The following is a 24,902-nucleotide window of genomic DNA, read 5'->3' as shown; positions in this document are numbered from 1 at the left end:
CACTCCAGCCTGGGTGACAGAGTGAGACTCCGTCTCCAAAAAAAAAAAGAAGTCCTGCAACTCAATAATAAAAAGACACATAATCCAATTAAAAATGGGCTAAGAATTTGAATAGACATTTCTCCAAAGATATACAAGCATATAAAAGGACATTCAATATCATGAGTTATTAGGGAAATGAAAATCAAAACTACAATGAGACACCACTTTCATACTCACTAGGATGGCTATAATAAAAAAGACAAATGAAAAGTGTTGATGAGGATATGGAGAAATTGGAACCTTCATACATTGCTGATAGGACTGTAAAATGGCATAGCCACTTTTGCAAACAGTTTGATAGCTCCTCAAAACATAAGGCGGGGCACCACGGCTCATACCTATAATCTCAGCACTTTGGGAGGCCGAGGAGGGCAGATCACTTGAGCCCAGGAGATCAAGACCAGCCTGGGCAACATGGCAAAACCCCATCTCTACAAAAAATACAAAAATTAGCCAGGTGTGGTGGCACATGCCCATGGTCCCAGCCACTCAGGAGGCTGAAGGGGGAGGATCACTTGAGCCCAGGAGGCGGAGGTTGCAGTGAGCCAAGATTGGGACACTGCATTCCAGTCTGGGTGACAGAGTGAGACCCTGTCTCAAAAAGAAAAAAAAAAAAGTTAAACATAGAGCCACCATATGACAGCAATTCCACTCCATGTTCAGAGAAACATTAGTCATATTGGCCAACATGAAAGCAACTGAACTGACCAACTGAGGAACGGAGGTAGATCCATACGACAGAATATTATTTGACAATAGGAAGGAATGATACATGCAACAGCATGGATGGACCTCAAAACATTATGCTAAGCGAAAGAAGCCAGCCAGCAAGACCAGTATCTTGTATGATCTCATTTATATGGAATATCTAGAATAGACAAATCTCTAGATAGAGACAGAAAGAATATTAGTGGGTGGCTAAGACTGGGGAGAAGACTAATGGGAAGTGACTGCTAATGAGTATGAAGCTTCTTTGGTGGGGGTGTGGGGGTGAAAATGTTCTAAAATTGATCATGTTTGGGAGGCCGAGGTGGGTGGCTCACTTGAGGTCAGGAGTTTGAGACCACCCTGGCCAACATGGCAAAACCTCGTCTCTACTAAAAATACAAAAATTAGTCAGGCATGGTGGTGTGCACCTGTAATCCCAGTTACTCGGGAGGCTGAGGCAGGAGAATCACTTGAACCCGGGAGACAGAAGTTGCAGTGAGCCGAGATTGTACCACTGCACCCCAGCTTGGGTGACAGAGCGAGAGTCTGTCTCAAAAAATAAAGATAAATAAATAAAACTACTGAACAGTATACTTTTATTATTTATAGTAATATTTATTATTATGTTAACAGTACCCTTTAAAAGGGTGAATTTTACTCAGAAAGTTGAGGCCAGAGGATCACTTAAGCCCAGGAGTTCAAGTCCAGCCTGGGCAATACAGTAAGACCCTGTCTCAAAAATAAATAAATAAAAGGTGAATTAGATGGTATGTGACATGCATCTCAATGAAGTTGCAACGAAAAGATGGAAGAAGTAATAGAATGTCTGTGTGCTAATAAGAATGATCTTGTAGAGAGAGGGGAAAACTGGTGGAACCATGTCCTCAAGTAGGTGAGAGAGGATGGGATGGAGTGCCAAAGTGGAGAGACTGGATTTTGATGACAGTAGGAGCACCTCACGTAGAACAAAGAAGGCAGAATATGTGCATAGATGCTGTGTGGTGGTTGGATGTGGTGGTGGGAATCTGCAGATGTTTTATTCCAATGGTTTTCATTTTTTCAGTCAAGTAGGAAGCCTGAGTGTAAGGACAGGGAAGGAAATGTTGAGGATTTCAGGAGAGAAGGTATGAAACAATCATCATCTAGGAGGGTAGGAAAGGAAATGCAATGGAGCAGGTAGAGAGCTGGATTTAACCAGGGCTGAGGCAGTGCCCAGTAAAGTGGATGGTAAGTACGCTGAAGTGGCAGAGGGTGAAGGGAAGTGAGACTGTCTGCCCAGGAATGATTGTAACAGTGGCTCATAGAATCTAAGCTGATTAAAGGAGGGACATGGGAGCATGGGGGAAGTGAAAGGGAGTGAAAATGTTCAGTCCCAGTGGGATTGAGGGATTGCTGGAGTTGGAGTACTAGTAGGTGTGAACTAGAAAAATAGGAGGTACTGGCTAGAGAACAGGATGCCTGAAACTGAGAATATGAAAACAATGCAGTCACAGGTACTGACAAGAACAAGGGTCAGGCTTGGCACAGTGGGTCACACCTGTAATCCCAGCACTTTGGGAGGCCCAGGCGGGTAGACCACTTGAGGTCAGGAGTTCGAGACCAGCCTGGCCAACATGGTGAAACGCAGTCTCTACAAAAATTAGCTGAGCGTGGTGGCAGGTGCCTGTAATCTCAGCTACTCTGGAGGCTGAGGCAGGAAAATCACTTGAACCCAGGAGGCAGAGGCTGCAGTGAGCTGAGATCGCACCACTGCACTCCAGCCTGGGTGACAGAGTGAGACTCCGTCTGGAAAAAAAAAAAAAAAAAACAAGCTTCAGACTATTGGGAGTAGGTAGCTGAGGTGGGGTTAAAAGGCAGGATCATTGTAGGGTGGCAAATCACAGAACTGATAGAACTGATAGATGAAAATATTGGAAGGACCAGCTACACAGATATTAAAATCACCAAGAATTAGGACTGGACCAGTGTTAAAGAGAATGACAGTGAGATCATAGCTAAACTCATCTAGAAATAGTAATGACGGGCAGATATGGGTGTATGTCTGTATATGATGATACAGAGTGGTAGCTCATGGTATATTCTGATGATATGAGATTTACAACAAGGTTGTTCATATTTATATAATCCCAACATATTTTACGAAGGAAAAAAGGGGAACTATAGTGGAAAAACCTGACAGACACCACCTTAAACAAGGACTCAAAGTCAACAAAACCAGTAAAAGGACAAAATGACATCACATGCCTCCTGATAGGAAGCACTGAAGACATTTCTCTTCTGCGGTATTCTCACCAAAATTACATAACTTGAATATAATCACAGTGACACTTGAGACAAACCCAAATTCTATGAAATAACTGTCCAGGAGTCTTCTAAATGATCAAAATCATAAAAGACAAAGAAAGACTCAAGAACTGTTCCATATTGGAAGAGTCTAAGGAGGCATGATAACTAAATGTAATGTGGGAGCCTGAACTGAATCCTTGAAAAGAAAAGCGGCACTAGTGAAAAACTGATGTAATCTAAATAAGCCCTGTACTTTCGTTAAGAGTACAGGCAAGACCTCATTTTATTGTACTGCACTTCACAGATACTGTGTCTTTTTCTAATTGAAGGTTTGTGGCAAAGTTGTATTGAGTAAATCTATTAGTGCCATTTTTCCAACAGTATGTGCTCCCTTAGTGTCTCTGTCTTACATTTTGGTAATTTTCACATTTCAAACCTTTTCTTATGTCTGTTATGGTGATCTGTGATCAGTGATCTTTTTTTTTTTTTGAGACAGGGTTTCACTCCTGTCACCCAGGGTGGAGTGCAGTGGCGTGATCTCAGCTCACTGCAGCCTTTGCCTCCTGGGCTCAAGCGATTCTCCTGCCTCAGCCTCCCTGAGTAGCTGGGACTAGCGGCGCACGCCACAGCACCCAGCTTAATTTTTGTATTTTTTGTAGAGTTTCACCATCTTGCCCACGCTGGTCTTGAACTCCTGAGGTCAAGCAATCCACCCACCTTGGCCTCCCAAAGTGCTGGGATTACAGGCGTGAGCTACCGCACCCTGTCTAGATCAGTGATCTTTGGTGTAACTATTTGTAATTGTTTTAGGGCACCATGAACTGTACCCATGTAAGATGGCAAACTGAACTGACAAATATGTATGTTCCGACTGCTCGACTGACTGGCTATTCCTCCGTCTCTCTCCCTCTCCTCGGGCCTCCCTATCCAAGACATAACAAATTGAAATTAGGCCAACTAATAACCCCACAATGGCTTCTAAGTATTCGAGTGAAAGGAAGTGTCTCAACATCTATCACTTTATTTTTTATTTTTATTTTTTTGGAGACAGGGTCTTGCCATGTTGCCCAGGCTGGTCTCAAACTCCTCGGCTCACACAATCCTCCCGCCTCAGCCTCCCAAAGTGCTGGGATTACAGCCATGAGCCATTGTGCCCGGCCTTCAACATCTCTCACTTTAAATCAAAGGTTGGAAATGATTAAGCTTTGTGAGGAAGGCATGTTGAAAGATGAGAGAGGCCAAAGGCTAGGCTTCTTGCGCCGAACAGTTAGCCAAATTGTGAATGCAAAGGAAAAGTTTTTGAAGGAAATTAAAAGTGCTACTCCAGTGAACACATGAGTGATAAGACAGTGAAACAGTGTTATTGTGGATATGGAGAAAGTTTGGGTGGTCTGGCTAGACAATCAAATCAGCCACAACATTTCCTTAAGCCAAAGCCTAATTCAGAGCAAGGCCCCAACTCTCTTCAATTCTATGAAGGCTGAGAAAGGTGAGGAAGCTGCAGAAGAAAAGTTGGAAGCTAGCAAAAGTCAGTTCATGAGGTTTAAGGAAAGAAGCCATCTCTGTAACATAAAAGTACAAGGTGAAACTGCAAGTGCTGATGTAGAAGCTGCAGGAAGTTATCTAGAAAAATCTACCTAAGATAGTTGGTGAACAACAGATTTTCTTTTTCTTTTTTTTTTTTTTTTGAGATGGAGTTTTGCTCTTGTTGCCCAGGCTGGAATGCGGTGGTGCGATCTCGGCTCACTGCAACTTCTGCTTTTGGGTTTCAACTGATTCTCCTGCCTCAGCCTCTTGAGTAGCTGGGATTACAGGTGCCCGCCACCACACCCAGCTAATTTTTGTATTTTTAGTAGAGACAGGGTTTCACTATGTTGGCCAGGCTGGTCTCAAACTCCTGACCTTGTGACCCGCTCGCCTCTGCCTCCCAAAGTGCCGGGATTACAGACGTGAACCACCGCACCCGGCCAACAGATTTTCTTTTTTTTTTTTGAGACAGAGTTTCACTCTTGTTGCCCAGGCTGGAATGCAATGGCATGATCTCGGCTCAGTGCAACCTCTGCCTCCCAGGTTCAAGTGATTCTCCTGCCTCAGCCTCCCGAGTAGCTGGGGTTATAGGCATGCACCACTACACCCAGCTAATTTTGTATTTTTAGTAGAGGCGGGGTTTCTCCATGTTGGTCAGCCTGGTCTCGAACTCCCAACCTCAGGTGATCCGCCCGCCTCAGCCTCCCAAAGTGTTGAGATTACAGGCGTGAGCCACCGCACCTGGCCAACAGATTTTCAGTGTAGCTGAAACAGCCTTATATGGGGAGATTATGCCATCTAGGACTTTTATAGCTAGAAAGAAGTCAATGCCTGGCTTCAAAGCTTCAAAAGACAGGATGACTCTCCTGTTAGAGGCTCAGGCAGCTGGTGACTTTTAACTTGAAGCCAGTGTTCATTTTACCATTCTGAAAATCCTAGGATCCTTAAGAACTATGCTAAATATACTCTGTGCTCTATAAATGGAGCAACAAAGCCTGGATGATAGCAAATCTGTTTATAGCATAGTTTATTAAATATTTTAAGCCCACTGTTGAGACTGCTACTCAGATAAAAAGATTCCATTCAAAATATTACTGCTCATTGAAAATGCACCTGATCACCTAAGAGCTCTGATGGAGATGTACAAGGAGATTCATGCTGTTTTCATGCCTGCTAACACAACATCCATTCTGCAGCCCATGGATCAAGGAGTAATATTGACTTTCGGGTCTTATTATTTAGGAAATACATTTCATAAGGCTATAGCCGCCACAGACAGTGATTCCTCTGATGGATCCGGGAAAAGTAAATTGAAAATCTTCTGGAAAGGACTCACCATTCTAGATGCCATTAAGAACATTTGTGATTCATGGAAGGAGGTCAAAATATCAACATTAACAGGGTGTAGAAGAAGTTAACTTCAAACCTCAGGGATGACTTTCAGGGGTTTCAAGACTTCAGTAGAGGAAGCAACTGCAGAGATGGCAGAAATAACAAGAGAATCAGAATTAGAAGTTGAGGCTGAAGAAGTGACTGAATTGCTGCCATCTCATGATCAAACTTTTTTTTTTTTTGAGATGGAGTTTCGCTCTGTTGCCCAGGCTGGAGTGCAGTGGCGTGACCTCAGCTCACTGCAACCTCCGCCTCCCAGGTTCAAGGGATTCTCCTGCCTCAGTCTCCTGAATAGCTGGGACTACAGGTGTCCGCCACCACGCCTGGCTAATTTTTCTGTATATTTAGTAGAGAAAAGGTTTCACCGTGCTGGCCAGGCTGGTCTCAAACTCCTGACCTTAGGCAATTCACCCGCCCTGGCTTCCCAAAGTGCTGGGATTACAAGCATGAGCCACTGTGCCAGGCCCATGATGAAACTTTAATGGAGACTGGGCAACAAAGTGAGACCCTGTCTCCACAAAAATTAAAAAAAAAATAGCTGGGCATGGTGGCACATGCCTGTGGTCCCAGCTACTCCAGAGGCTGAGGCAGGAGGATTACTTGAGGCCAGGAGTTCGAGACTAGCCTGGACAACACAACAAGACCCCACCTTTGCAAAATTTTAAAAATTGGCTGGGCATGGTGGCATGCACCTACAGTCCCAGCTACTTGGGAGGCTGAGGTGGGAGGATTGCTTGAGCCTGAGGGTCGAGGCCGCAGTGAGCCGTGATTGCGCCACTACACTCTAGCCTGGGTGACAGAGCAAGACCCTGTCTCAGAAAAAAAAAGAAAAAAAGTTAGTGGATGAGGAGTTACTTCTTATGGATGAGCAAAATAGTGATTTCCTGGGATGGAATCTACTCCTGGTGAAGATGCTGTGAACACTGTGGAAATGACAACAAAGGATTTAGAATATTACATAAACTTAGTTAACAAAGTAGTAGCAGGGTTTGAGAGAACTGACTCCAGTTTTGAAAGAAGTTCTACTGCGGGTGAAATGCTATTAAACAGCATCACATGCTACAGAGAAACCCTTTGTGAAAGGAAGAGTCAACGTGCCAAACTTCATTGATACCTTATTTTAAGAATTTGCCACAGCCACCCCAACCAGCAACTACCACCCTGCTCAGTCAGCAACCATCAACATCGAGGTAAGACCCTCCACCAGCAAAAAATTACAACTTGCTGAAGGCTGAGATGATCTTTAGCATTTTTTAGCAATACAGTATTTTTAAATTAAGGTAAATACTTTTTTTGATACAATGCTATTGTACACTTAATAGACTATGGTACAGTGTAAACATAACTTTTATATGCACTGGGAAACTAAAAAATTCATCTGACTTGCTTTATTGTGTTGGTCTGGAACTGAACCTGTGATATGCCTGTATGTACCAATGTTAATTTTCTAGTTTTGATAGTTAAACTGTAATTATATAATTTCTTTCTTTTTTTTTTTTTTTTTTTTGAGACAGAGTCTCGCTGTGTCACCCAGGATGGTGTGCAGTGGCATGATCTCGGCTCACTGCAACCTCTGCCTCCTGTGTTCAAGCAATTCTCCTGCCTCAGCCTCCCAAGTAGCTGGGACTACAGGCACGCGCCACCACACCCAAATAATTTTTGTATTTTTAGTAGAGACAGGGTTTCACTATGTTGCCCAGGCTGGTCTCGAACTCCCGACCTCAGGTGATCTGCCTACCTTGGCCTCCCAAAGTGCTGAGATTACAGGTGTGAGCCACTGTGCCCAGCCTGTAATTATATAATTTCTTAACATGTGGGGAATCTAAGTGAAGAATATATGAGAATTCTTGTATAATTTTTGAAGCTTTTTAAAAGTTTGAAATTATTTTAAGTTTAAAAATTCTTGGCTGGGACCAGTGGCTCACACCTGTAATCCCAGCACTTTGGGAGGCCAAGGCGGGTGGATCACTTGAGGTTAGGATTTCAAGACCAGCCTGGCCAACATGGTGAAACCCTGTCTCTACTAAAAATACAAAAATTAGACAGGCGTGGTGCATGCCTGTAGTCCCAGCTACTCGGGAGGCTGAGGCAGGAGAATCACTTGAACCTGGGAGGCAGAGGTTGCAGTGAGCTGAGATCACGCCATTGCACTCCAGCCTGGGTGACAGAGTGAGAGTCCATCTCAAAAAAAAAAAAAACAAAAAACCCTAAAACAAATGAAAAAAGGGTTGTTTGAGGAGGGAGAATGTCTGGAAAGGGTAACTAGGAGCAAGCACACCCACCCTCACCCTCACCACCCAGTCTCCCGGTAAGAGGGGTATGAGAGGGCTGCCGGGAGGATAAAATGTTCAAGGGAAAGCCAGGCTGCTACTTAAGCAGTGGTTCTCACTGAGAGGTAGGGGGCTGGACAATTAAAGGGTGTTTCAGGGCATTTTTTCTTTTTTTTGAGATGAAGTTTCGCTCTTGTTGCCCAGGCTGGCTCACTGCAACCCCTGCCTCCTGGGTTCAAGTGATTCTCCTGCCTCAGCCTTCCGAGTAGCTGGGATTACAGGCATGCACCACCACGTGGGCCTGGCTAATTTTTGTATTATTAGTAGAAACGGGGTTTTACTATGTTGGCCAGGCCGGTCTCGAACTCCTGACTTCAGATGATCCACCCACCTCGGCCTCCCAAAGTGCTGGGATTACAGGTGTGAGCCACAGTGCCCGACCCATTTTTTATTGTTTTTCTTTTGAGACAGGGTCTCGCTGTCACCCAGGCTGGAGTGCAGTGGTGCAATCCTGGCTCACTGTAACCTCTGCCTCCTGGGCTCAAACAATCCTCCCATCTCAGCCTCCTGAGTAGCTGGGACCACAGGCGTGCACCACAACACCCGGCTAATTTTTGTATTTTTTGTAGAGACAGGGTTTCATCATGTTGGCCAGGCTGGTCTCGAACTCCTGGACTCAAGCGATCTGCCCACCTTGGCCTCCCAAAGTGCTGGGATTACAGGCATGAGCCATCACACCCGGCCCTGTTTGGGGGGCATTTTTGACTGTGACAATAATTGGAGATCATCAGTGACAACCCTAGCTATGGACCAGGGATGCTCAGCCCTCTGCAGTGTACAGGACAGCTCCACACCACAAAGAATCATACCACATCTCATACAACTTTAGAATATCTCACCAGTAATGTAGGTGAAAAACCTGTTCATTTGTTCTTTTATTCATTCAACAAACATTCATTGAGAAAGTCTACTAGGTGTCAAGCACTATTTTAGGTAATAGGAATATATCATAGAACAAAAAATACAAAAACCCCTGCCCTTCTGGAACTTATAATTGAGTGGGAGAGTCAGACAATAAACAGCAAACATACTAAGCAGTTAATGCTACACTGTGAAAAAGGTGTAGAATACCATGGAACAGACAGAGCAGGGGCATATTAGGGGAGAGCTGCAATTTTAAACAGGATGGTCAGGGGGGCCCTCTGAGAAAGTGACAGCTGAGTAGAGGCCTGAAGGAAGCAAGGGCCTGAGGCTTGTGGGTATTTGAGGAAAGTGCATTCCAGATACACGGAATGCAAAACCCCTGAGGCGGAAGTGTGCCTAAGGTGTTCAAGTAATAGTAAGGCGGCCAGCACGGGTAGATACAGTGAGCAAGGGGGGAGAGTGGTGGGAGATAAGGTCAGGGAGATTAAGAGGGTCTCATCATGGATATTAATATATACTGATTTTTCCAGAAATTTAACAACCATATAAACTGAGAAACTCTTCCACATTGTTTTGTTTAGAACTTTGTGAAGAATTGTCCACTATTTAGGAAAACTGTGTCACTCTACCTGTGGCTTCTGAATCACCAATCAACACACATGTAGCTGTCACTATCATTAAGTGTAAGACCATTTCATTATGTCTTCTAGTGGAGTCATATCCCAGTCTTTGCATATATGTGTATAATACATGTATAATATAATACTATATTATATATTACTCTTCCTTTACTACTCTCTATATTACAATTAGGGCATTATATTGGTTTTCAGGGAATTATGTGTGTAGACAGATTCTATTTTCTATCCATTTTATTTTAGAATAGTGAAGCATTTCAAAATACACCTTATTAAAAAAAAAGCAATGTTGGGTCCAACAGGTATGAGAACGACCAAAGCATAGCAAGAAAATAAAGGGAGTATTCAGAAGCCAGGATGAGAATGGAGGGAATTTTGCTGGTAACTGAAGGTTGAGTTCCTTAAGGCCTGGTCAAAGGATTTCAGGATGGAAATAGAAAATAGGATGTCCAGGGCTGTATGGAGACGTAACCAGGAGATCTGTGGGCTTCTTGTGGTGATTAACATTATATAGGATAAGGGGCTATTAAAAAGTGGTTTTTAATCTAAGTTGCTCCCAACTTTGGGTGTCTCTACCTGTTTAACAGAGTAGGCTGGGGAGCAAAGAGAGTTCTCTCTTCAATGAGACCAGAAGCAACCCAAAGCCAGGCTCCATTTTTTACCCACAGAACAGGTCGACGCCCCAGGCTAAGCTCATGTTCTCGGGGGTAAACTCATTGCTATAAACTATGCACCTCTAACCTCTTTAGAGTTGAGAAAGAGACGGGTAAAAAGAGGAAAAACAGTAACAGAGAAAGACAGAAGCATTTAGAAAGATCCAATGGAGGAAGGGTCAGAGACAGAGAAAAGACAGAAACCAAGAGAGACAATATTCTTTTCAATCAAGATAGACATTATTTATTGAAAATTTTCTAAGGACCGGGTGCAGGACAAAGTAATGCACATGCATTGTCTCAGGTACAGATTATCAGACCCCCATTTGACAGATGAGGAAACTGAGGCCCAGGTTGGTGAAGGAGATAGCTCAAGGTCTCATAGCTAGTTTAAACTGGTCAGGATTCAGCATCTTATGTCTACTACGTCTCAAAAAGTGGGACAGACAGAAAGAGACAGAGATGGGCGAGGGGATGCAAAGACAGACACGCACGCAGACGATCACGTGAGCGGCAGACCTGCATGGAACCGTTTCGAAAGACACTGAGGGTGGGAGGTGGGGCCGTGGAGGGCAGGAACGGGCACCGACCGCTCCGCAGGGTACTCACCTGGTTGCCCTCTGGGAGCCGCAGGAGCACTCGGCCTGCCTTTGCTACCCGCACGATCCTCCGCAACCTGCTGACCTAGGGTTGAGAGGCCGCCCAAGTAAAAGCTCGCGCAGGCCCCACCCCTCGCGCGCTCCGGCCGGCCTCTTCCCGCTGCCACTCCCCCCACCGCCCCGTCTTTATGGCCTCTCACCGTACACCTCCGGCCGTCGCCGCCGCCGCCCCTGCCGCGCGCGCAGACACGAGAGGCCTACAGCAAGATCTGAAGGATACGCTGGACGGAACCCTTCCACGGGCTGCAGCGCGAGCAGGGGCACGGGCCTACGCCGCTACCGACGGCTGCCCGGCTCCCATTGGAAGAGTGCCCTTCTGCCTTTCCAGGGATTGGCTGGGGATGGAAACATTTTATTTTTACCCCCGAGGCTTAGAGCCAAACCGAGGAAAACTCCGCCCCTTCGGGGAACTTTGATTGGTTAAAGAGCCAAGCCCACCCTTTAATAGGATTGGCCAGGAAAGGAGTGCTTGTCATGGCCCTTTGCCTGTCTATTCGACAGGGTTTCAGGGGGCTAGTTGGGAATACGCAGGCGCGAAGCCGGAAGCGACGCCAAGCGCCGAGTCACTGAACAATCGAGATGCCTGGCTTCTTTGACGTTTTACTCTCCATAAGCCACCTTGCACTGCCACCGCTCTGCTAAGAGACGCGATTCTGCCCCCAGTTTCTCACAGTTCCACACCCACCTGCAGAGATTCCTAAGCCAGGTTTCTCTCGCTCAAAGTGAGCAGAGTTCCTTATTCCATGCATGGAGGATGAGGTGGTTATGGGGATGTGGCGTGTCACCCACCAGTCCCTGATACCTGCTGAGACATTGGTCAAGTGACAACCTCGCTAGGAGCCTCAGTTTAACCATCTGGAAATGGAAAGATGTTTTAAAATTTTCCTCACAATGTGTGAGGATTAAATGAGAGGACAAATATAGATAAGTTGCCTGGGGCATAAATAATTAAGTTCTCTCCTCCCAATTCTTTCCCAGTGTTCAGGCGGACAGAACTTATGGCCCAGAGAGGCAAACTGACTGGCTTGAAGTCACACAGCCAGGCCCCACCCCTCGCGCGCTCCGGCCCGGCCTCTTCCCGCTACCACTCCCCACCACCGCCCCGTCTTTGCGGCTTCTTACCGTACACCGCCGGCAGTCGGCGCAGTAAGACCCAGAATAAAACCCAGGCTTCCAAAGGAAAGCTGTTTAAGAAGGAAGGAGAGATGGGAAGGACCCTCCTATTTGCAAGGGTTCTTAATTTGTATTCTGCAGACCTCTATTTGAGGCTGGGGACAGGGTTTGGAGAGGTCCATGAATTTGGATGGAAACAAATTTACATCTTTATGGCCGGGTGCAGTGACTCATGCCTGTAATCCCAGCACTTTGGGAGGCCGAGGCGGGCGGATCACCTGAGGTCGGAGTTCGAGACCAGGCTGACCAACATGGAGAAACCCCGTCTCTACTAAAAATACAAAATTAGCCGGGCGTGGTGGCACATGCCTGTAATCCCAGCTACTAGGGAGGCTGAGGCAGGAGAATCGCTTGAACCTGGGAGGCGAAGGTTGTGGTGAGCCGAGATCGCACCATTGCACTCCAGCCTGGGCAACAAGATTGAAACTCCGTCTCAAAAAAATAAAATAAAATTACATCTTTATTTTCCCTCTCCTCTAACTGAAATTTAGCATTTTTCAATAAAGAATGTAACTAGGCGTAGTAGCAGCAGTAGTAGCAGTACTGATTGTCACCAATAGAAATCAGAGATTTTCATATCACATTATAGATGTTGCAGATCTCTTGAAAATCATATAATTTCAATCATTATTTTAAAATCATGATAGTCATTAGACCCTCCATTAAATCTTATGATTTAATGGATTAATGGGGAGTACATATACGATTATACTATAGCACATATTTGCTTTTTCCATATTTTAATAACTATATTTCAATGTAATCAATTTCTTTTGTAATTCTAGATATTTTATTTTATAAATTTAAACAATTTTTTTTTTTTTCTGAGAAAAGGTCCGGTGGGGCATGGTGGCTCATGCCTGTAATCCCAGAACTTTGGGAGGCCGGAGGCAGGTGAATCACCTGAGGTCAGGAGTTCCAGACCAACCTGGCCAACATGGTGAAACCCTGTCTCTACTAAAAATACAAAAATTAGCCGGGCGTGGGGGCGGGCGCCTGTAATCCCAGCTACTCGGGAGGCTGAGGCAGGAGAATTGCTTGAACCCAGGAGGTGGAGGTTGCAGTGAGCCGAGATCTCACCATTGCACTCCAGCCTGAGCGACAAGAGTGAGACTCCATCTAAAAGAAAAGAAAAGAAAAAGAAAAGGTCCCATTAGGCTTCACTAGATCACCAAAGGGGTCCATGGCACAAAAAATATTAAGAATATTTGTCTTGAACTCTAGGCTCCAGGAAGAAAAAGACTTGCTCTATTGGCTGGGTGCGGTGGCTCACACCTGTAATCCCAGCACTTTGGGAGGCTGAGGCGGGCTGATCACGAGGTCAGAAGATCGAGACCATCCTGGCTAACATGGTGAAACCCCGTCTCTACTAAAAATACAAAAAATTAGCCGGGCGTGGTGGCAGGCGCCTGTAGTCCCAGCTACTCGGGAGGCTGAGGCAGGAGAATGGCATGAACCTGGGAGGCGGAGCTTGCAGTGAGCGGAGATTGTGCCACTGCACTCCAGGCTGGGCAACAAAGAAAAAAAAAAAAAAAAAAAGACTTGCTCTATCTTGTTTCCCTGCTGTATCCCTATCACCCAGTTCAGTACTTCAGGCACACAGTAGGTACTCATAAGTGTTTACTGAATGAATAATAGGATTCCTTCCCCACCATCCTGCACACCCCCAATTGGGGCAGCCAGTGCCAGCCCTTTGGGTCACCTAAGAAGGAGGGACATTCTTGAATCTAGTTTTGTCACTGCCAATCCGATTCTGCTCACAGAAGTAGGTGGCACTTTAAAGGTCTGGTCCCAGGAAATCCCGGGAACCTCCCACCCAGGAGCAGGGCCCTCTGCTGCAAAGGAGCCAGGGCAAGCTAGGAAGCATATGAAGACAAGTAGTTTCAACATGGGAACAGGCCCTAGGGCACATTGGGCCAATGACTCTTCATCCTCCTGGTTTCTGTTTAAGGTCTCCGCCAATGGGGCCTGTCTTCTCTGGCCTTCAGCGAAGACAGTATCTTGGAGTTAGATGTGACCTTAAAGACCTAGAACAGCCCTCCCTTTCGTAGGTCCAGACTGAAGAGTGAGGGCACAGGGAACAAGATGTTACTCTGGGCAAAGAACATCCTGTCCTCACATGGCTCAGCCAAGGACATGAGCACTCTGGCCAACTATATTAGAATACTATGATTGACTCTTAAGAGCATCACTGAAGATGAAGACCAGAGGCCCTCTCTAACAGGGTGGGTGAAGAAGAGTCTCAAATGCCAGGATGAGAGGCTGGGGATTTGATTGGGGGGACAGAGAGGAATCAGGGAAGAGCACAATGAAGGCCAGACTTCAGAGACCTGCTTCAGGGCTAGACTCTGTCTTGAGACCTTAGGCAGGTTGCTTCTCCTGGACTGATCCCCCTGCACGATAAGCCTCAGTTTATAGATGGGAAAACTGAGGCCCTCTAGAGAGCACAAGGAGAGTCATGTTGTGAGGTAGGGCAGACTGAGGCAAGAGTAACCAGATTGGCTACTCTGGCTCTGACTGGCTGGGATCCTTCGGCAGGCTGACCTCTTTCTGGCCTACTCCGGCCTACTCCATTGCCTTTGCCCCTGCTGCTTTCCCCTCCCCTCCTCTTCACCGCATACTCATTGGGGTTGGCTCCAGATATTGCATGTAGATGTCTCTTTTCTCTAGGATCCTGCACTCTCAGCTCTGGCCTTGAGGTATTGTGTTACTTTGGGCAAGACATTCCCCTTTCTGGGCCTCAGTCCTCCCTACCCACCTCTGACAGCACATCAAAGCCTCCATCCTGTCCCCCCGAAAACATTTATCAGAATCATTGGAGAGACATGTCAAGGATCTGGTATTCCAACCATCTCACAGAGGAGGCCCAGAGAGGGAAGGGGCCTTGCCAAAGGTCTCACACCAACCTGGCAGTCATCTTGACTTCTCTCAATCCCTCTCCTTCCATATCAAAGCCTGTCGAGTCCAACATCTTAAAAGCTCTCACAGAATAGACAAATTGCTCTTGCAGAAGAATTCCAATTAATTTATGTACATACTTCCCTCTCAAGGAAATGGAGCATAACTCCTCATTCCCTAAGCACAGGCTGTGCTTACTTGGCTTCCTTCCAAAGAGTACAGCATGGAAAAAGAGAAAGAGGAGTAGCTTTACAGTGGAGAAACCTGACGGACACTACCTCAGCCAGGTGATCAAAGTTAACGTCAACAGTGATAAATCACATTGAAAGTACATGCCCTTGATATGATCTAGTGAGAATGACATTTCACTTCTGTGGTCTTCCTTCCCCAAACTCATATCCTCAGTTTAATCATGAGAGAAAACATCAGAAAATCCTGATTAAGGGACAGTCTATAAAATACCTGACCAGTACTCCTCAAATGACTCCAGGTCATCAAAAACAAGGAAAACCTGAGAGAGTGTCATAGCCAAGAGGAGCTTGAGGAGACAAGATGACTAAATGTAGTGTGCTATTCTGGATGGAATCCTGGAACAGAAAAAGGACATTAAGTTAAAACTAAGGAAATTGGAATAAAGTATGGACCTTAGTTAATAATGATGTACTGATATTGGTTCATTAATTGTGACGAATGTATCACACAAATGTAAACTGTTAATAAGGAAAACTGGCTGTGGGACATACGGGACTTCTCTGTTATCTTCACAATAATTCTGTAAATTTAAAACTGTTCTGAAATTAAGTTTATTTTAAAAACCTCTCATATCCGCCCCTATCTTGCCAATCCCACCTGAGGTCTAGCGTCTATTTCCTTACTGCTCTCCTTCCTTCCAGTCAGTTCTCCTGGCAGCCAGCAGAGGGCATTCTCTAAAACGCAAATCTAACCATATCTGAAGCCTTCCAGCAAAATAAAGGCGTTGGATGGAAAGTTCGGGAGATATGTTATAAAAGACCGACTCGGATGTCTGAATAAAAGTTATTGTGATCCAGAACAAATCTGGGAAATATTTCTGGCGCCCACCGAGATAACATTTATGTATCTAAATCTAATATAACTCAGCTTTTCCAAGGTCTCCCGGATAAAGCCCGTTTTTCAGATGCCCAACTCTCTACGTTTCCACCCCTTCGCACAGTTACATAGTTAATTTCCCTTTGTTTTTCCTTTATCTCTACGGATACTTCTCTGCCTGAGATATCTTTTCCTGCCTTCTCCCCCAAGCCCAGCTCTAGGGACTCTGCACCCCTTCCCAAAGGCAAGAGAGCGCTCCTGTATAATTGGGTTGTGATATCCGGACCGAAATCGTTTTTCATTTTTACTAAATGCGAATGAGGAAAATGAATTCCTTTGGCTCCCCACGCCCCGCTCACTCTAGGCCCGAGAAAAGGTTTGACGCACTATAAATTAAAAGATGAATCACTGATAAATGGATGTTCTACGGCGCAGGATGTCTCTATACGCATGCGCCAGAGGGGAAGGCGTGGGAAGCCCTTTGCTACCTGGCTGGGTCCGCTGCGGGCGCCAGGAGAAGGAGGGGCTTTCTCAGCCTCGCCCTGCCATTGGCCACGATGATCCGCATTGGTCTGACGCAACGCCTCTGCGGCCTGGCGGAGCTCGCCCCCCCACCCGCCAAACCCCCGCAACTAGCATGTTGCAGGATACTGCGTAGGCCAGGCGGCTACGTGTGGGCCTGGGGGAAACTGACCGCTGGGGCCCGGGCACAAGGCTAAACAAAAGACTCGAAGCGGCACTTTGAACTTGCTCAGAATTTTATTGGGATTAACAGGGTCCACGGGGAAAGGCGAGCCTTCTGGGGGAGGGGGACAAGAATACCGCAAAGAATACCGCAATGGCGAAGCGGCCTTGCATAGACACCGAGGCGGGCTAGCGGCGCGGCGGGAAGAGGAGAGGGATGGAGAAAGAACTTGGGAGAGGAGGGTGGCAGCAGCGCCTCCATGGGCACTGCGCGGCTGTGACGAAGGCCACAGCGGCCCTCCCCACTTCGGGGGTCAGGGTGTCCACTCCACACAGCACAGGGAAAGGGGCTGGGGCCACAACTGACTGGGAGAAGGTGGGTAGAGGGGCCCTGACCAAGGCATCACAATAAATACAGTTAGCAGCACACAGAAGCCTGCGGGGGCGGAGGACCAAAAGAAGGGGACTAGCCCCCTTTCCCTCCCCCCAAAATAAGAACTCTGCAATAACTAAACCATAAAAATAAACTTTAAACCCGTGTACGAAGTCGGTCACCCCCCAGAAGTGCAATGTGGGGCCGCGTGGCCCTAGCTGAGGAGGAGGGCAAATGGGATAGGGGGTGGGGTATACAGAGAGGTGATCCCCAAAAGAGGAAGACCCTTATCCGGTTTTCCCCCTCTTCCCCGGATTGGCCCAACCGTTTGGGACCTGAAGCACATCTTCCAGGTCAGAGTCGTCTGAATCTTCCCCTTCTTCCCAGACATCTTCACTTCCTGCCTCCTCATAGTTTCCTTCTTCATAGATGTCCTCATCTTGCTCGATGCCTGCATAGGGGAGAAGCAAGGAAGGGGAAATGGAGGAAGGCAGTTAGATGAGCAGATAGGTGTCACTCCAAAAGGGAACAGAGCCCATAGCCAAGGCTTTTAGGGGCCTGGGACAACTTGCCAAGCGCCTCTGCTTGGAACAAACAGCCAAGAGTGTGTGTGGGTTTACTCAAGCAAGCCCACAGAATGAGAGGGAGTTGGAGGGAGGCAGGAAGGCAGTGTGGGCTCCCTGCCTCTGCCAAAACTGATACATCTCTGATAGTAGCTTTTTCTCCCCCTTGTACTCGGCAATGTGTGTCTCTTCCTGAGCTCTGACCTCAGCTGAATAAACCTATTCATCTCCAGGCAGCTTCCTTGCTCCTTTCCCCCAGTCTGATCCAAACAGGCCCCAGTCTGTGTTCTTCAACCCAATTCCCCACCCCCACTCCCACCCTCAGGGCTGGGCAGATAAGCTCTGCCTCCCCTTCTCTGAGAGAAGAGATGCCATCAGGTGGGAGGGGAAAGAGGACTGAGAATCCCTGTTTCCCTCTCCTACCTGAACATGTCTAGATTGAGGTTCCACATTCATTCAATACCTCTTCCCTTAGTGCCCTGGCCTTGCCCTCAATGCAAGTTTGCCAGGGACCCCATGGCCAAAAAAACCCAAAGAGTGGTTGATTTTCCTGCCCCTTCCACCTCCCATCTGAGTACTTCTCAGCACCTTTATAATTCTGGTGTTATTCTCAGAACCTTTAAGGTGCTAATGTGACTCTACAACAGGGTATTACTATATGCAGTACTTGTCCAACATATACGACCACTGAAACCTTTTGTGGGAAGCAGCTTTGAGATCTGGTGAGTGATCCTCAGGACATAATTTTGGAAACCCTGCCCAACCTACGATGCATTTTCATCCTTCCAGGTCCTTGTTCAGATGATCCACTCCACGGAGAATGCTCCATAATGCTCCTCAGTGTGAATGCAGCCTCCAATTCAAATGTCACCTTTTTCCTCTAGCTCTCCCCCGCCACCCCCCTCACCCCGATTCTTGAGGTAGAACTGGCTGCACCCTTTTCTGGGCTCAGAGAGCACACTGTTCACTTCATGCTCTGCTCCCAACACAAGCCTGGGAATGTGCCAAAGGCCAAGGCCGGGTACAGACTGTGCTGAAATGCACTGTTTTGCCACTCCCCCACCTCGATGTGAAGTGTCCTTTTTAGTTTTCCACCCACTGTCTCCTATCTCTGTGTACTCATCATCTTTTGCTGTTACAACCATCTACCCATCACCTAGAACTAAAATGATTTTTTGGGGTTTTGTTACATTTTTAAGTTAAATGCTCACTGGACTTCCTTTGTTTAAAAAGTTGCTCAGAATGCTTTTTCTTTCCTCCATAAAAGCAGACTGTGTTCATGCCTTGATACCCTGTCCTTGGCCAGGCTTGCTCTGAGAAAAGAAAAGAGGGAAGACAAGGGTGGGTGGGGGTGTTAGCTCACCTTCCTCAATGCCCTCTTCTTCCACTGATTCGTCTGAGATGATCTCTATCACGTCCTCGTAGTCAGCCTGATCCTTGTCAAAGTCTTCAATAACTTTCTCATAGTACTCAATGTCTCTGTCGTCATCATCGCTGCCTTCATTGTCACCTTCATTGCCATCATCATCACTGCCCTCATTGTCACCTTCGTTGCCATCATTATCTTCATCATCACTGGCCTCATCTGCTTCATTGTCACTGTCGCTGCTGTCCTGGTTGTTGCCATGGCTGCCCCAGAAGCCACCTTTGAAGAAGTTGTTGCCGTAAGTGTTCTCGTTGTTGTCAGGGTTCTCTTCGTTGTCATCAGTGTTCTTGTTATTGTCTTCAGGATTCTCATTGTTGTCATCTGCACTCTCATTGTTGTCAGTGGTTTCGTTGTCATCAGCACTCTCGTTGTTATCAGTGGTCTCGTTGTTGGGGACCTCATTGTGGTCAGGATTCTCACTGTCGCAGATGTTCTCATTGATGTCAGTTATCTCGTTGTCAGTGGTCTCGAAGTAATCGGTGGTCTCCATGAAGTCAGAGATCTTGATGTCATGAATTGTCTCATCAATGTCTGAGATCTCGCTGAAAATGTCTTCCACTGCATAATAGTCAGGGGCGTCTTCCATGATCACCACCTCACATCTGCCCCTGGTTTTACTGTAGGGAAGGCTGTGGCTGAGTAGGGGGTTGGTGGGAGGAGGTGTACCCATAGCACTCAAAGGTGGGAAGTAACTGGGGAAGGGATCCCAGGGATGGGGCTAGGGTGGGTAAAGTCCCACTTCTGCTCCTGACTGTGTAACCTCAAGCCATTTCTGGGCATGATTTCCCACTTGTAAAACATATTCCACTGGGATTATCTCAAAGGTCCCTTTTTGGCTCCATAAACCCTGTGTTACACTAGTCTTTTCCCCATCCCCAACAAACCACCTCTCAGCCACCAAACCCCCATTACCGTTTCTTCATTTCTTGCTTCTTTCTCTTTATCCTGGAGCCCCTTTCTCTCAGGTAGTAGCGTAGAGGGTTAACCCACAGATCGTTCTTGATAATCTGTTGAAGAAGAGGAGAAGGAATAAGACAGCCATTAGTACAAGCTCCAGATCCTACTCTTACTTCCCCACGCACCCAGGAACAAGCCTAGCAAGGCCTTCTCTGGTGATGCCAGGAAGGGCCCCACCTCAGCAATCCTGTCAGCCTCTGGGAGGCTATGGTTTGAGAACCAGCTGAAGAAGCTGTGGCTCGCATCCTGGTTCCCGTGACGGCGGGCCTGGGGTTCCTGGCCCCGGTGCCAGCGGATTGGGGTTGAGTGAGACACCAGCCGGCCTAGGGAGAGAGAAGGCTACGGAGATGGGACAAAACAAAGACAGATTGAGGGGGGGGACATGGATTTACTCTGGGACTGCCTCTTACCTGAGCGGTTGCGCTGGAACTCCTTGACAATCACCATGTTTGTGAAGTAGGGGTTTGTCTGGAAGTACAGCTTCATTTTGTAGCCCATGGAGATATGTCTGAGATCCTGTACCTGCTCCAGGTGGGGGTGATGGTGGAATCTGTCTCCCCCCCACACACCACAGCCCTTTCCACCCACCTCCCCTCACCTCCAAGAACCAGATTCGTGCCCGATCCTACTAAAAAATGTCTCTCTGGCCTGACCTGCAGATTGGTCAAGTAGCGGAAAATGTCTTCATCACGTCGGTTGATCAAAATTGAAATTCTGGGGTGGTTGAGGAACTGATGAGTGGAGCAGTTTAGGTCAAGGATTGACTATTCCGTGAAAGGGAGGGAGGGAAGGCCAGGAAGGGCACAGTAAGAGAGGCTGGAGCAGGAGGATTCCTTCTGTGTTTATGTGGTGTGTATAAAGCAAGTGAGTCATGGGACATAACCCACACTTATTCCCATGATAAACCTCTATGTTAGGTGGCCCTGCAGGATGCTGACAATCCATGTGCATGTGGTATATGTTACTGGGTGCTGAAGGCTTGTGTTCACAAAATGCACATGTCTGGGGGCTGAAGGGCCATGTCCAAGTGATGCTGTATCTGTTGCTGAGGGCCTGTGGTCACATGTTGTTGTATGTATGGGTGTTGAAGGTCCATGTCCACATGATGTGTGAATGGCTCTGATGGCTTGTGGTCAAGTTATGCCATGTGTCTACATACTGAGGACCTGTGGTCACATAATACTATGTCTAGGAGCTGAGGTCCTGTCTATATGATATTGTATGCCTGGGTGCTAAGGGCCTCTTACCATGTGCTGTTTCTTATGAGGGCGCTAAGGGTCTATATCCACATAATTCTATTAGGATTTAGACTCATGTTCCTAACATGTTACATGTATGTATGTCTATCTACTCTCCCCTTTCCTTCATTTAACTCCTTTTTCTCTATACCTAGACACTCCCTCTCTTGATCTTTCAGGGGCTCCAGCCCCTCTCTAGCTCCTTTCCCTCCAATGCAAGGCACTCCAGCCAGGATTGGCGTCTGTTATTATCTTAAGCAGAGATCTAGGTTTACAGAGCCCTGTATGGCTCAAGCACCCTTTCTGGGCAGTTTCTCTGCTGTGTGCCATTCCCCTCCCTCTTCAAGGTCTCTGAGTCAGTTCATCTTCTACGTGCCCCTCCCCTCCTCCTTTCGCCATCTCTGGTCCAATTTTTTTGCTGTGTGCCCCTTTACTACCCTCCCCCTTTTTATCATCTGTGATCCTTTTTTCAATGCTATGTTCCTCCTCTTCCCCCTTTCCCATCTGTGGTCCAGTTTTTATGCCCGCCCGCTTCATCATCTCCAGTCCAGCTTCTCTGCTGTTTTGCCCTCCTCCTTCCATCCCTCTTCCACCCAGTCTCGTCCGTCTTCCGATAGGGGGCTCATGCCCACCTCTGGCTCTCCTCCACCCGCTTTACCTTTTTTGTCCCTCCCCCACCTTCCCCTTTCCTGTCACGGGCTTCTGACCTACGGAGTATCGATTAGAAGGATACTGCTTTGACCCAGAAGCCTGGGATATGCTGGATGATGAGGTCTCTGCGCTCCAGGAAGGGTCTTCGCATCTGGATGAACTTGCGCTTGAGACGCAGGAAGGCCTTGCCTGCCTTGATGTTCACCGCCTCCAGATCCAGCTGAATATCCTCCAGTGCCTGCAGGATGCTCTCCATCCTCTCGGCATTTCTCTCTCTGCTTTCCCTCTTCACCTTCCTCTGCTTCCTCCTCCTCCGCCGCCGCCGCCTCCTGCTGCTCCTCATACTCTCCTGCTCATCCTCATCCTCATCCTCCACTATGATGATCGCCTCTTCCTTGCTCTTCGGGTCAACTAATCTCTGGGGCCCCCACCCCACTGCGCTACAGGTTTCTAGGGCCCCCTCTCCACCAAAACTGCTAGACTGTACAACCTGAAAATCGATTTCCAGGCTCCCCGCCGAGGCCTCAGCAGTGGGGAGTGCTTCCAGGCTCTCCGTGGGCGGGGGCGCCTCCCCATACCCCGACTCGATGGTAGAATCCCAGCCGGGACACTCAGCACCGAGCGTGAAGTATGCGCGGATCCCCCCCTCCTCGAGAATGACATAGGGAGGCGGCGGGGGCAGCGCGGGGCCCAGTCCCACCCCCCTCATATCGGCCAGCACCTGTGCCGCCTCCGTTTCCTCCTGGAGCCTCGGGCGCTGCTGGGGTGGAGGCAGCGGCAGTCGGAGGAGCGGCGGCGGCGGCGGCGGCGGCGGCGGCGGCGGGTCGCGCTGTGGAGACTCGGAGCTGCTCAGGCGGCGGGTCTTGGCCGGAGGCCCCTCATCTGGGCGGTCCATGGCGACCGCGCTCGTACAGCTCAGGGAACTCGCACTCGCCCCTTCGCTTTTAGCCGCGTCGCTGCCGCTAGTCGCACCGGGAAGCAGAGCTGAGGAGACTCACGCAACCAGCTATCCTCACCACCTCGCTCTGGCGTTCCCTCCCACAGCGCCCGCTCTACTCCCTCCGCGCCAATCGCCGAGGCCCCGCCCACTCCTGACGCAGGGGTCCGCTCGGCCTGGCCATTGGCTGCCGGCCGCCGCGGCGGCGATCGCGCTCCCGCGACCCCTGCCCGCTCTCACGCAATCTGCTTGCCAACACCACACATCATCAGTTTCCGATTGGCTCCCCTCGGGCCCGCCAATCAACGGGCTGACTCCCCCAGCGACGGGAGGGAAACTGCAGGGCGATTGGCTGCGAGGAAAGCTGGGGAAGAAGCCCCTCTCCCTCACCCTCTCAGCGTTTTATCCAATGGGAAAAGTACCAGTGGTTCTGAAGACCAAAAAACGAGACGAAAAACAAACGCAGGCGCTGAGCAGGATGTGCTCACATGAAATTGGAAGAGCCTCGTTATCGTTCCCCCCGCCCCCCTCCCCTCAGCAACTACGCACTTTTAAAATCTGCCCCTTCCCCCATTTCCTTCAGCTCCTTCCCCCACCCCCGCTTCTGCCCCTTCCCCCATCCCGGCTCCTGCCCCTTCCCCCATCCCAGCTCCTGCCCCCTTCTCCCACCCCCGCTTCTGCCCCTTCTCCCATCCCCCACTGCTGCCCTTTTTTCCATCCCCGCTTCTGCCCCTTCCTCCACTCCCCGTTTCTGTCCCTTCCCCCACCCCCCATTTCTGCACCTTCCCCCATCCCCCGCTTCTGCCCCTTCACCCCCCGCTTCTGCCCCTTCCCGCATTCCCTACTTCTGACCCCCATCCCCCAACCCTGTCCCTTCCCTCACCCCCACTTCTGCCCCTTCCCCCAACCCCCCACCCCCCACTTCTGCCCCTTCCCTCACCCTCCCATCCTCCACTTCTGCGCCTTCCCCTATCCCCCAACTTCTGTCCCTTCCCTCACCCCCTCCACCGCCACTTCTGTCCCTTCCCTCACCCTCCCACCCTCCGCTTCTGCTTCTGCCCTTCCCCCATCCCCCATCCCCCAACTTCTGCACCTTCCCTCACACAACCCCGCCCCCCGCCTCTTTCCCTACCTTCCACTTCTGCCCCTTCCCCCACCCCCCACGTTTGCCCCCTGGGTGAACTCTGCTGTAGCTCCTTGGGGGCTCGGGCTGCCCTACTGCCTGCGCCTGCAATTTAGGCACCCAGGGTGTTTGGTTTGGGGGCCAGGTTTTGACGTGGTGTTTTCCATCTCCGCAAAATGGCTCCACAAATAATAATCACACACACAAAAAAGTAACTTCCTCTGCGTCATAAAAATGATTGTGATTCAGCTCATTTGCTAGAATTTTCTAGCACTTTGTCTCTTCATTTCTCCCCCTTTCCATCCTTTCCTCTCCCTTTCCCCAGTGTATGCTGTATTTAAGATTTTTCTTTTTAAACCATAGATGGATGGTCTTTTGTGAGGCATAGTGGTGGAGGGCTGGCTTTGGTGCTGGGATTCACATCATGGGTGTGCCCCTCATTTTGTAACCTTAACCAAATCACTGCCTCTCTCTGAGCTTCAGTTTTCTCTCCCCTAAATTAGACATCCCTAAAGAGAGGTGTAGGTAACTGCCCATTGCAGCCTTGTCGCGGAGCAGAGAGGAGACCTAGGAATCCATCATCAGGGGAGTGGATAAGAAAAATGTGATACATGTTTTAGATGGACCACTAGAACGAATTAGATCTGTATACGGCAACATGGCTGGATCTCTCAAAGACAGAATGTTGAGTGAAAAAAGAAACAGAACAAGA

The 24,902-nt window shown here is 48.3% G+C and overlaps 2 protein-coding genes across 6 annotated transcripts in view; both read right to left on the bottom strand.

The window, feature by feature from the left end:
* Positions 1–11,485, bottom strand: part of KANTR (KANTR integral membrane protein) — a 34,703-nt gene extending 23,218 nt beyond the window's left edge. For 2 of the 5 annotated variants that reach the window (XR_008496988.2, XM_054470887.1), the window contains exons 1-3: positions 11,240–11,445; positions 11,050–11,124; positions 5,900–6,036 (exon numbers count right to left, since the gene is read on the bottom strand). The gene's annotated coding sequence lies outside the window, so the exon portion shown is untranslated. Of the gene's footprint in view, positions 1–5,899; positions 6,037–11,049; positions 11,125–11,239 lie in introns of all 5 variants that reach the window. The other 3 variants (XR_010125444.1, XM_054470888.1, XM_063660370.1) reach the window with 3 other exon arrangements.
* A 5,493-nt stretch (positions 11,486–16,978) lies between these two features.
* Positions 16,979–23,492, bottom strand: TSPYL2 (TSPY like 2). The gene is made up of 7 exons (XM_054471135.2): positions 22,213–23,492; positions 20,895–20,972; positions 20,652–20,763; positions 20,419–20,564; positions 20,197–20,291; positions 19,222–19,901; positions 16,979–17,746 (listed from the first exon to the last, which is right to left on the bottom strand). Exons 1-7 carry the CDS (start codon positions 23,023–23,025, stop codon positions 17,583–17,585), a joined length of 2,088 nt encoding a protein of 695 aa, XP_054327110.1. The 5' UTR covers positions 23,026–23,492; the 3' UTR covers positions 16,979–17,582.
* Between the last annotated feature and the right edge of the window lie 1,410 nt (positions 23,493–24,902).

The sequence above is a fragment of the Pongo pygmaeus genome, chromosome X (genome assembly GCF_028885625.2).
Source record: "Pongo pygmaeus isolate AG05252 chromosome X, NHGRI_mPonPyg2-v2.0_pri, whole genome shotgun sequence".
Taxonomy (NCBI): Eukaryota; Metazoa; Chordata; class Mammalia; order Primates; family Hominidae; genus Pongo; species Pongo pygmaeus.
The sequence above is the reverse complement of the archived record's forward strand: the minus strand, read 5'-3'. Positions and strand labels throughout refer to the sequence as shown.